We start from the raw sequence: 12,135 nt of genomic DNA on the forward strand, positions 1-12,135 counted from the left end.
CAAGTTCTTAACCCGATGTACCACTGTACTGCAATTTCTACTTTTGATCTTGTTTGTTCAAAACCTCTTGGTTTTTTTGTCTTTTGAGAAATGTCATTCATTGGATGGTACTCCATCCAACTTGATAATTTATCTTTTAGTTCCTTATAAGGCCTGAACTAGGGATGCGGGTGGCGCTGTGGGATAAACCACAGAGCTTAGGACTTGCTGATCAGAAGGTCGGCAGTTCAAATCCCCGTGACGGGATGAGCTCCCGTTGCTCGGTCCCTGCTCCTGCCAACATAGCAGTTTGAAAGCACGTCAAAGTGCAAGTAGATAAATAGGTACCACTCCGACAGGAAGGTTCGCTGCTCTGGTTCGCCAGAAGCGGTTTAGTCATGCTGGCCACATGACCCGGAAGCTGAATGCCGGCTCCCTTGGCCAGTAAAGTGAGATGAGCGCCGCAACCCCAGAGTCGGCCACAACTGGACCTAATGGTCAGGGGTACCTTTAAGGCCAGATCTTAATTACCGTATATTCTTTTCTTCCAACAGCATGAGACTTTTAATTTCAGGGTTGTGGGTTCGAGTCCCACCTCGGGCAAAGATTCCTGCATTGGAGGGGGTTGGACTAGTGGCCCTGGAGGGGGAAATCGGGACATTCCGGGTTCACATCAGAAACCGAGATGGGACTAATCCTGGAAAATTGGGATACTTGGAGGGTTGTATGAGGTTGCAGTCGTGGTACACAACCCTTTGAACGGGGGTCGGGGGGTGGTTTGCTTTCAGAGTGGGTTCAGGTTTCGAGGAAGAGAGTTAGGTTGCTTTGACCACATCAAGATTTGAAGGTGGGTGAAATATACTCGGAGTCGAGAGTGGATTTCATGCTCTTTATTCAGCTCATAGTGGTGAGGAGGAATGGAAGTTCCCCCGAAATGTCTGCTTTATATACATTATTTACACAATGTGTCCCGCGTGACTGGCTGATTCCGGGATTCTCCTTTAGGCCAATCAGCTTGCGGATTCACTTCCACCTGGAGCTGGATTGGGTGGCTCCTGCGGACCAATCATACTGCTGCATTCTGAATCCTATTGCTCTAGGACAAATCAGACTGCTACATTTTGGATTCTATTGTTCTGGGACCAATCAGACGGCTGCTTTCTGAATCCTATTGTTCTAGGACCATTCAGACTGCTGCTTTCTGAATCCTATTGTTCTAGGACCAATCAGACTGCTGCATTCTGAATCCTCTTGTTCTAGGACCAATCAGACTGCTGCATTCTGAATCCTATTGTTCTAGGGCCAATCACACTGTTGCTTTCTGAATTCTATTGTTCTAGGACCAATCAGATGCTGCATTCTGAATCCTCTTGTTCTAGGACCAATCAGACTGCTGCATTCTGAATCCCATTGTCCTACGACCAATCAGACTGCTGCATTTTGTTTTGTTTTGTTTATATATAATATTTTTATTGAATTTATGAAATACAGAAAAAAAGAATAAAAGACAGATATAAGAAATAAAATAGAAAAATTGCAAATTTCCATAATCTTTTTTTCAGCAAATCTAATGGACTTCCCCGCATCTTCCTAACCCTGCGTTCTCTGTGATACAAAACATCAGCAATTTGTTAACTTATTTCAAAACTTATTGTATCTTTCATTTTATCATGTTACCTAGTTTCCAAAATGTTGTAACCCAAATCTTATACGTTTTAGCTTAAACATAAGAAAGTTATTTCATTATTCCACCTCTGACTTCTTGTACCTTAATTTTCATTTCATTAATTTACAATTGCTGAAGCTAGAATTTCCTAAAAAATGCATTTTTTTAACATTCATACAACTTATAATGTTTTTTCAAATAGTCTTTAAATTTTTCCCAGTCTTCCTCGATTGTTTCTTCTCCCAAGTCTCGGATTCTGCCAGTCATTTCGGCCAGTTCCATATAGTCCATCAACTGCGTCTGCCATTCCTCCAGCGTGGGTAAATCTTGTGTCTTCCAATGCTTAGCAATCAGGACCCTTGCTGCTGTGGTAGCATACATAAAAAAAGTTCTATCTTTCTTAAATACTCTCTGGTCCACAATGCCCAGAAGAAAGGCCTCCGGTTTCTTAGGTAAGGTAAATCTAAGTACCTTTTTTAGTTCATTATGAATCATCTCCCAAAAGGCCTTCACTTTCGGGCAAGTCCACCAGAGGTGAAAGAATGTCCCTTCCGCCTCTTTACATTTCCAACATTTATTGTCAGACAGGTGATATATCTTAGCAAGTTTGACTGGGGTCATGTACCACCGGTATATCATTTTCATAATATTTTCCTTCAAGGCACTACATGCCGTGAATTTCATTCCGGTGTTCCATAACCTTTCCCAGTCTTCAAACATAATGTTGTGCCCCAAGTCCTGCGCCCATTTTATCATGGCGGATTTGACTGTCTCATCCTGTGTATTCCATTTAAGCAGCAAGTTATACATTCTCAAAAGTAGTTTATTTTTTGGCTCTAACAGTTCTGTCTCTAGTTTCGATTTTTCCACCTGGAATCCAACCTTTTTGTCCACTTTAAAAACCTCCTGGATTTGAGCATAGTGCAACCAATCTCGCACCTTGTTTTTTAATTTTTCCAAGCTCAGCAACCTCCAATTGTCTCCAATTTTTTCAGTTATTTCCCAATATTTAGGCCAGTAGGCTTCCATGTTAAGTCTCTTACGTGCCTTGGCCTCCACCGGTGAGAGCCACCTCGGAGTCTTACTCTCCAATAAGTCCTTATATTTTGTCCCAGACTGCTGCATTTTGGATCCTATTCAACTCAGTACATAACAGTGGGGTTCAAGCCCATGTTGGTTAAGCAATGGAAATGCAGTTTGTTCCATCTGGAGGGGAAATGAAACTTGACTTTTTTTTTGCATTTAGAGAAGCGATGAGGCAATGCTCTGAGAATATGGGACGACTGATTGGCCCGGTGCCATCCGTTCGCCGCACATTGGAATAGATGCCCGATAAACATCTGCCGTTGCATAAGCTCCATGCAAACAAATCACAGAGTGTGGAAAGAGAGAAAAAGGAGGGTCACGAACAGGGCAGATCATGAGACTTTTGGTTATGAAAACATGTTTATCCCCACAAAGAGCCTCTTTGTTTCCCAGCTCCATCTCCAAACCTGGTGCTCTGCACCAGAGTTTTCGAACTACAACTCCCACCAGCCCCGGCCATTGCATTTGGGAGTTGTAGTCCCAGGGCACCTAGCCGAGGAACCTGGACTCTCTTCCTTTCAAAAAATGCAACCATGTAGACAAGGATTAAATGTAAGGTATTGGTTGCGTTTAGAATAGATTTACGAAAGATTTAGAAAACATTGATTAGAATATTTGTGTCAGATTGTATGGGGAAAATACGGAGCGACAGATACAATCTTGCTTAAAATGTATATAGGAAGTGCAGTGTAAGCGAGGGAAGCCAATCAATGAAATTTTATTATTATTTTCATATTGAGATCTTTGTAGAATAAACTTGGAAGAAATTCTTCCAACTTTTCTTCTTCTTTTTTCTTTTCTTCTTCTTTTCTCTTTTGTTCCTTTTTTCATATATGTGCTTATTTGAAATATATATGTATGTATTTGCAATATTTTGCTTATATTTTGTAACAATTTAAGGCAAAGGTAAAGGGACCCCTGACCATTAGGTCCAGTCATGAACGACTCTGAGGTTGTGGCGCTCATCTTGCTTTACTGGCCGATGGAGCTGCCGTACAGCTTCCAGGTCATGTGGCCAGCATGACTAAGCCGCTTCTGGTGAACCAAAGCAGCGCACAGAAATGCCGTTTACCTTCCTGCTGGAGTGGTACCTATTTATCTACTTGCACTTTCATGTGCTTTCGAATTGCTAGGTTGGCAGGAGCAGAGACCGAGCAACAGGAGCTCACCCCGTTGCAGGGATTCAAACCACCGACCTTCAGATTGGCAAGTCGTAGGCTCTGTGGTTTAACCCACAGCGCCACCCGCGTCCCCCTTTGTAACAATTACTGTATGTTAAATAAATTAATTTTTTTTTTAAAAAAATGCCACCATTTCCTCTCATCCTCCAAACGACACCCTCTGGCCCAGCCTGCCTCCCCAGCTGCTGCCAGATGTCTCCTTCTGAATCCTTGCCTGCAGCTGTTTGCAGTCTTGTTCCGTCATCTGAGGAGGTTTCCGAAATGTTATTTCACCGTGCTCCGAGCTACATGGCTGTAAAGCATTCCTGGGGGAATGCTTGGACTACTTATCTCCCGCTTGGACTACTGCAATGCGCTCTACGTGGGGCTACCTTTGAAGGTGACTCGGAAACTACAACTAATCCAGAATGCGGCAGCTAGACTGGTGATTGGGAGCGGCCGCCGAGACCATATAACACCGGTCTTGAAAGACCTACATTGGCTCCCAGTACATTTTCGAGTACAATTCAAAGTGCTGGTGTTGACCTTGAAAGCCCTAAACGGCCTCAAAGGCCCAGTAGACCTGAAGGAGCTTCTCCACCCCCATCGTTTTGCCCGGACGTTGAGGTCCAGCGCCGAGGGCCTTCTGGCGGTTCCCTCATTACGAGAAGCAAAGCTACAGGGAACCAGGCAGAGGGCCTTCTCGGTAGTGGCGCCCGCCCTGTGGAATGCCTTCCCATCAGATGTCAAAGCGATAAATAACTACCTGACATTCAGAAGATATCTTAAGGCAGCCCTGTTCAGGGAAGTTTTTAATCTGTGATATTTTAGTGTATTTTTGGTTTTTATGGAAGCCGCCCAGAGTGGCTGGGGAGGTCCAGCCAGATGGGCGGGGTACAAATAATAAATTATTATTATTATTATTATTATTATGCAGGTGGCTTTTAAAAAAATGTCTTTTATTAGCAATTTCAACATAACAGATTATCAAAACATATCATATTCATTTCCCGCCTTCCCCCCTTCAACCTCCCCCCCCTCAGAGACTTCCCGCAGCTCCACTCTCTGATTTCTCAGCACATATTATTCTCTGCCTGTTATAAAATTATACATGTCCTTACATTATCCATCTACCACGTTATCAACCAATACATTGGTGTATGTTTATTCAAAACCTGCCAAGGAGTCCAATTTATTTTGTTGTCTTTTTAGATAATTTGTAAAAAGCTCCCATTCTTCCTTAAAGTCGCAGTTGTCCTTGTCCCGCAAATTATATGCCAATTTAGCCAGCTCTGCATAGTTCATCCATTTTTCTTGCTACTGTTCTTTCGGTGGGATTTCCTCATTCTTCCATCCTTGTGCTATCAAGACTCTTGCCGCTGCTGTAGCTTACATAAATAAGTTCTTTGTTTTTCTTGGCCGGTCTTGTCCTACAATCCCTAACAGAAATGCTTCTGGTTTCTTTGTTTTTTACAAATGTCATTTTAAACATTTTTTTCAATTCATTGTTGTCAGGGAACTGCCATCGGAGAGACAGGTGGTGGACAGGCTCCAGGAGAATAGGAGAGAATCTGCAGCAGAAGAGGGAACCAGCAGGGGGAGTGCAGGAGTCACAGCGGAGGGGAGGCTCTGGGATGCTTCCAGTGAGAGTAGTGGAGAGGTAACGGGACCCCCGTTGGGAACTCCCACCCTTCGCCGGAAACTGTCACGCAGAGAGTCACGAAGGCGCATGTCCGTCAAACAGCTTTTATGTTGGCGTAAATTCCGTAGACGCCCACTGTCAGATTCTACCAGCGACTGACGGAGTCATGCTTTGGGGGCTCCGTTAGTGCATCGGTTTGGATGACCAGCCAAACCCCAGAGGGATCAAGCTTTTACGCACAAGCAGCTCATTATCCCATCACAGCAATCTGACAGTCTTTGAAAGCAGCTTGTGCAAGCAGAAGGCATCATGAGCGAACCAGCCGGAACCGGAGGAGCAGGAGCTGGAGCTGGAGCTGGAGCAGGTCCAAGCCTGGAACAAAGGTACAGGGCGTTGGAGGTCCAGCTGGCGCTGCAAACGGCGAGGCTCGAGGAGAGGAGGGCTCAAGATGCAGATAAGGGGAAGACCACCCCACTTGCCAGACGGGTGCCTGGACTGGTGCAGAAATTTGGGGGGGATCCCCGGAACTATCAAGCCTTTAGGACAGAGATGCAATATGCTCTCAATCTACTGTTTGATGACTTCCCCGACGAGAACTCTAGAGTGGCGTACGTGATTGGCCATCTAGAGGGAGGGGCGAGGGACTGGATTCGGCCCCTGATGGCAGCCAATAATGAAATCTTAAAGGACACAATGAAGTTTTTCCGCGCCATGGACTTGATGTTTTCCAGCGAGATCGAGCAGGGAGTGGTGCGCAGGCAGTTAATGGCGTGTAAACAGGGGAGCCGATCTGTACGTGAGTACTGGACTGAGTTCACCATGCTGATTCATAGACTTGGGTGGGACCTTGCTAGTGAACCTATTCAAATGCTGTTTGAAGAAGGTCTCTCTCCGGCAGTGAAAGATGAACTTTCCCGGGCGCCTAGGGCGGAGTCTATGGATCAGCTGACTAAATCAGCGCTGTCCATTGGGGCACGCCAGGAAGCTAGAGCTATGGAAAAGCGGGAAGGAAAGGGGGAACATTGGAAGGACTTCCGCATTCCAGAGATTCCGGAGCAGCCTTTCCCGCCAGCAGAGCCGATGGAACTTGGAACAGCGCGCGCGCGCGCAGTTTCAAACACCAGTGAAGGGCGGAAGAAGGAGGGAAAGAGCGGCAAGAGATGCTATCTCTGCCAACAGCCAGGTCACTTTGCCAGAGTCTGTCCGCAAAGGAAGGAATGGCAAGGGATGGCGGGAACTGTTGGGGGGAAGGAGGAAGAAGAAATCACGGAGCAAGTAAAAGCCAACGCCTGGTTGCCAACATCAGGGCACAGCAGCCAGGCCAGGGAGTAATGAATGTGCCCACGCCGGAACCTCCAAGACCAGCGCTTGTGATAGAGGTGTTGCTGGAACTGGCAAACGGACACCCACTGAAGATAAAAGCGCTATTGGATTCAGGTAGCTCATGTAATTTCATGAGCAAAGAGTTTGCAGCTGAACACCAGATACAGACTATCCCATTGAGTAAGCCTTTGCAGGTTACCACGATTGATGGGAGGGAGCTGTTGGGAGGAGAAGTGAGCCAACAGACTGTACCAATGATAATGAGGGTGGCACGACACACCGAACTGATAGCGTTTAACGTAGCCACCTTGGGAGGAGCTCCTATTATCTTGGGTATGAGCTGGCTGGTGCTACACGATCCGCTAGTAGGCTGGCATCAGAGAGTGGTTTCCTTTGGATCAGCACATTGCCTAGAACACTGCAAGGAGGGAGAGGCTCAGGCAGGCGCCAGGGCCACTCTAGCAGGGATGGAAGTGATGGACAAGGGGAGGGTGCCACCACAATACGCTGACTTGATTGACGTATTCAGCGAAAAAGAAGCAGATAAACTGCCCCCGCACAGACCCTTTGATTGTCAAATTACCTTACTCCCAGGAGCACAATTGCCAGTGGGCAAGCTGTATGCAATGTCAGACAGTGAGATGCAGGAGTTAAGGGAGTTCATTGACAAGAATCTCAAGCGAGGTTTCATCAGAGAGTCACGAGCGGTGGGGGGCAGCCCAGTGTTCTTTGTGGACAAAAAAAACACGGGCAAGCCCAGGCTTGTATGTGATTTCAGGGCCCTAAATGCAGTGTCAGAACCAGTGACTTTCCCTATGCCTAGAATTGATGACATTCTAACACGGGTGAGAAAAGGGAAAATTTTTACCAAGCTGGACCTTAGGGGGGCATATAACTTGATACGTGTGAGAAAGGGGGATGAGTGGAAGACCACTATGTTCACCCCCTTGGGGGCCTTTGAGTACCTCGTTATGCCTTTCGGATTACAAGCGGGCTCCGCCTGCTTTCAATCATTCATGAATCACGTCCTGGGGCCACTGCTCTACAAGAACTGCGTAGCGTTCTTAGATGACATCCTGGTGTACTCAGACAATGAGGAGCAGCATGTGCGAGATGTAAGAGAGGTACTGAGCAAGCTGCGAGAAAACCGGCTGTGGGTGAAACTGGAGAAGTGTCAGTTTCATACCAAGGAGGTGGAATTCCTGGGGTACCGGTTGTCTGACAAGGGATTGGCCATGGATCCCAGCAAGGTTCAAGCGGTACTGGAATGGAAAACACCAAAGACCAAGAAGGACGTGCAAAGGTTCCTGGGCTTCGGAAACTTCTATAGGAAGTTCATCAAAAACTTTGCCCATTTAACAGCGCCCATCACGGATTGTCTTAGTAGCAAAAAGAAATTTGTTTGGACGGGAGAAGCGCAGAGGGCGTTCGAACGCTTAAAGCAGGCGTTTGCGTCGGAAGAGCAACTTTTGCACGTGGATCTACAACAACCAATGAGAGTGGAGACTGACGCGTCAGACCGAGCGGTGGGGGCCGTTCTTCTCCAGCCGGGAAAAGATACGTCTGAATGGAGACCGTGTGCATTCTTCTCGCGGAAGTTGAACAAATCCGAGAGGAACTACACAGTGTACGACCGAGAACTGCTCGCCATTCATGAAGCATTCCGGAAATGGCGGCACTTGCTGATTGGGGCGCAGCACAAGGTTCAAGTCCGAACTGACCACAAAAATCTGGAATACTGGAGAACAGCCCGAGTGCTGAACCAGAGACAAGTGAGATGGGCCCAGGAGTTCTCCAAATTCCACTTTGAGATTCGTTACGTGCCCGGCTCCGAGAACGTGAGGGCAGACGCTCTTTCCAGGAAACCTGAGTACTTAGAGGGGGAGGGAGCGCCTGAGGCAAGGCATGTAATCCCTGAAGACCGCTGGGTGTGTGGGGCGGCATTGGTGGGGCAGAGGGAACTGATAGAGGGTACGGAGAACGATGAATACGCCCAAGAGAAACTCAGAGAGCTCCGGAGGACAGAGGAGAACACAGGGGGGTTCGAAGAAAAGAACGGGGTGTTGTATTACAAAGGGGCACTGTACATACCCGACGGGGAACTGAGGGGCAGAGTACTCAAGCAGTTGCATGACAGCCCCACAGCGGGACATTTTGGACAGCACAAAACCATGTGGTTGGTTACCAGGGAGTTTTGGTGGCCCAAGGTGAGGGAGGACGTACGGGAATATGTCAGGGGTTGCGACAGGTGCCAGCGAGCGAAAGGAGAGAGGGTGGCGCCAGCGGGGCTATTACAACCCTTACCCACGCCCGAAAGGCCATGGGAGGCAGTATCCATAAATTTTATGACGGACCTGCCAAAATCCAAAGGCAAAACAGCTGTCATGGTGGTGGTAGATCAATTAACCAAGATGTGTCATTTTATAGCTTGTTCACATGCAGTCACAGCCGAGGAAACCGCCAAGTTGTTTGTAGAACATATTTTTAAGTTGCATGGCGCCCCCTTGAGGGTTTTGAGCGACAGAGGGAAACAATTTACTTCCAGGTTCTGGAGGAAACTTATGAGCTTACTGCACATAGAACTCAATTTCTCAACTGCCCGGCACCCAGAAACCAATGGGCAAGCGGAAAGGGCAAATGGGGTTTTACAACAATACCTGAGGTGTTATGTAAAAGACAGAGAAAATGATTGGGTGGATAAGTTACCTCTAGCAGAATTTGCCTACAACAAAGCGGAGAACGTGTCCACAGGGATGAGTCCCTTCCTGGCAAATTATGGGTGTCACCCCCGGGCATTCCCAGGAGAGGGAGGGGAGAGGTGGAGCGTGCCGGCGGCGGAATATTTTTTTGAAGAGATGGAGGCGATCCACCGTCAGCTTCAACTTAACTTAGAGAAAGCCAAGGAAGAATATAAGAAGCAAGCAGACAGAAATAGGAGGGAAGGTGAAACTATAAGGGTGGGGGACCGGGTGTGGTTGTCCACCCAAGGGCTACCGTTCAAGGGCGGGAGTAAGAAATTGAGGCCCAAAAGATTGGGACCCTTTGAGGTCATACAGCAGGTCAACCCAGTGGCATTCAAACTCAGGCTGCCCAGTCACATGAAATTACACCCAGTATTTCACAGGTCATTACTGTTGCCGTACCGAGAGGGACGTGAGTGGGGGGAGCGTGAGAGAGAGGCCACCCAAACGCCCGTGATAGAAGAGAGAGAGCGCGACATGAACGTGGCAGGAATCATTGATTCCAGGTGGAAGGGGAATCAGGTGGAATATCTGGTAGAATGGGAGGGGGAAGCAGAGTCGGAAAACACTTGGGTACCAGCAGAGGTAGTCAATGACGAGGTTTTAATAGAAACATTTCATCAGCGTTTCCCAAGAAAACCGCAACCCGTGGCTCGATTTAGAAGGGAACACTTTGGGACCACCGATGAGGAAGGAGAGTTTGAAGGGTTCCCAGAGTCAGGGGTGGGTGAAGAAGCCGACTCCGACGAAGAAGAGGAAGACGGGGAGAGAGACGGTACGCCGTGGCTAGAAGTGTTAGAATCCTCGGACGACGAGGAGAGTTCCTTCAGGGGCTTTCCGCCCTCACCGCCAGTGGGAGAGGAGGCGGGAGGGGGTGAAGGGGGCCCTGGGGGGGAGGTGGATGTCAGGGAACTGCCATCGGAGAGACAGGTGGTGGACAGGCTCCAGGAGAATAGGAGAGAATCTGCAGCAGAAGAGGGAACCAGCAGGGGGAGTGCAGGAGTCACAGCGGAGGGGAGGCTCTGGGATGCTTCCAGTGAGAGTAGTGGAGAGGTAATGGGACCCCCGTTGGGAACTCCCACCCTTCGCCGGAAACTGTCACACAGAGAGTCACGAAGGCGCATGTCCGTCAAACAGCTTTTATGTTGGCGTAAATTCCATAGACGCCCACTGTCAGATTCTACCAGCGACTGACGGAGTCATGCTTTGGGGGCTCCGTTAGTGCATCGGTTTGGATGACCAGCCAAACCCCAGAGGGATCAAGCTTTTACGCACAAGCAGCTCATTATCCCATCACAATTGTATATCATTTTCCGATTTAAAAAAACTTCTCTACATTCCCACGACATATGATAAAAAGTCCCTTCTTTTTCTTTACATTTCCAACATATGGTCAGACCTCACCTGGAGTACTGTGTCCAGTTCTGGGCACCACAGTTCAAGGAGGGCAACCAAAATGGTAAAAGGCCTGGAAACGATGCCTTATGAGGAATGGCTAAGGGAGCTGGGCATGTTTAGCCTGGAGAAGAGGAGGTTAAGGGGGGCGGGATATGATAGCCATGTTCAAATATATAAAAAGATGTCACATAGAGGAGGGAGAAAGGTTTTCCCTTTTGACATTGACAATTGGGAATAAATGGATATATTGTAGCGAAGAAGAAGGTAAAGAAGACATGCCCCCCCCCTTCCGTATCAAGGGAGAAAGGTTGTTTTCTGCTGCTCCAGAGAAGCGGACACGGAGCAATGGATCCAAACTACAAGAAAGAAGATTCCACCTAAACATTAGGAAGAACTTCCTGACAGTAAGAGCTGTTTGACAGTGGAATTTGCTGCCAAGGAGTGTGGTGGAGTCTCCTTCTTTGGAGGTCTTTAAGCAGAGGCTTGACAACCATATGTCAGGAGTGCTCTGATGGTGTTTCCTGCTTGGCAGGGGGTTGGACTCGATGGCCCTTGTGGTCTCTTCCAACTCTAGGATTCTATGATTCTATGTTTGACCTGGTTTTTTTTACATTTTTCCTAGGCATGCAGTAAACAGATAGCCCAGAGACAAGGCCTGCCCAAATTCCCAGTGGGTCAGGGAGCCTGGGATATGGCTTAGACGAAGCCCCAATCCTTACCTCTCGGAAGTTTCCCACCAGGTTCTGCACCTTCAGCTGTAGGAGGTTCCCGACCAACGGAAGAGGTGTTGGCCCCGGAGGCAAGTTTTTCACCTTAGGTCTCGTCCCCCAAACCAAGAGGAAGACCAGGCAGATGACCAAGAAGATTGTTGTGCTCCCCAGCAGTTCCATGGCTGCAGCAGGTAGCAGCTGGAGGCTCCTATCTCCAGACGGGGAAAAGTCTACAGTCCAGAGATTATATTCTCCAAACATCAGAATCAGAGCCAGCGCCGTGAGCCAACAGGGCGGGAGGCCGGTTTGCAAACCCTGCCAGTTTGTCCAAAGGTTGTTACATAAGCCCTCTAAACATGTTGTGCTTTTCAGGACTTGGCTCTACTGAAAGTTGTTTTCTGGGGCTAACTAGGGAAGGAAGCATCTCCAC

The 12,135-nt window shown here is 47.9% G+C and overlaps 1 protein-coding gene across 1 annotated transcript in view; it reads right to left on the reverse strand.

The window, feature by feature from the left end:
* LOC309325980 (cytochrome P450 2C25-like) overlaps positions 1-11,935 on the reverse strand; it is a 35,755-nt gene extending 23,820 nt beyond the window's left edge. The window contains exon 1 of the mRNA XM_081834428.1: positions 11,715-11,935. Coding sequence (XP_081690554.1) covers positions 11,715-11,885 — 171 coding nt within the window. The 5' untranslated portion in view covers positions 11,886-11,935. The remainder of the gene's footprint in view (positions 1-11,714) is intronic.
* Positions 11,936-12,135: the final 200 nt, after the last annotated feature.

This window comes from Podarcis erhardii, assembly GCF_964252035.2.
Source record: "Podarcis erhardii genome assembly, chromosome: 12".
Lineage (NCBI taxonomy): Eukaryota > Metazoa > Chordata > Lepidosauria > Squamata > Lacertidae > Podarcis > Podarcis erhardii.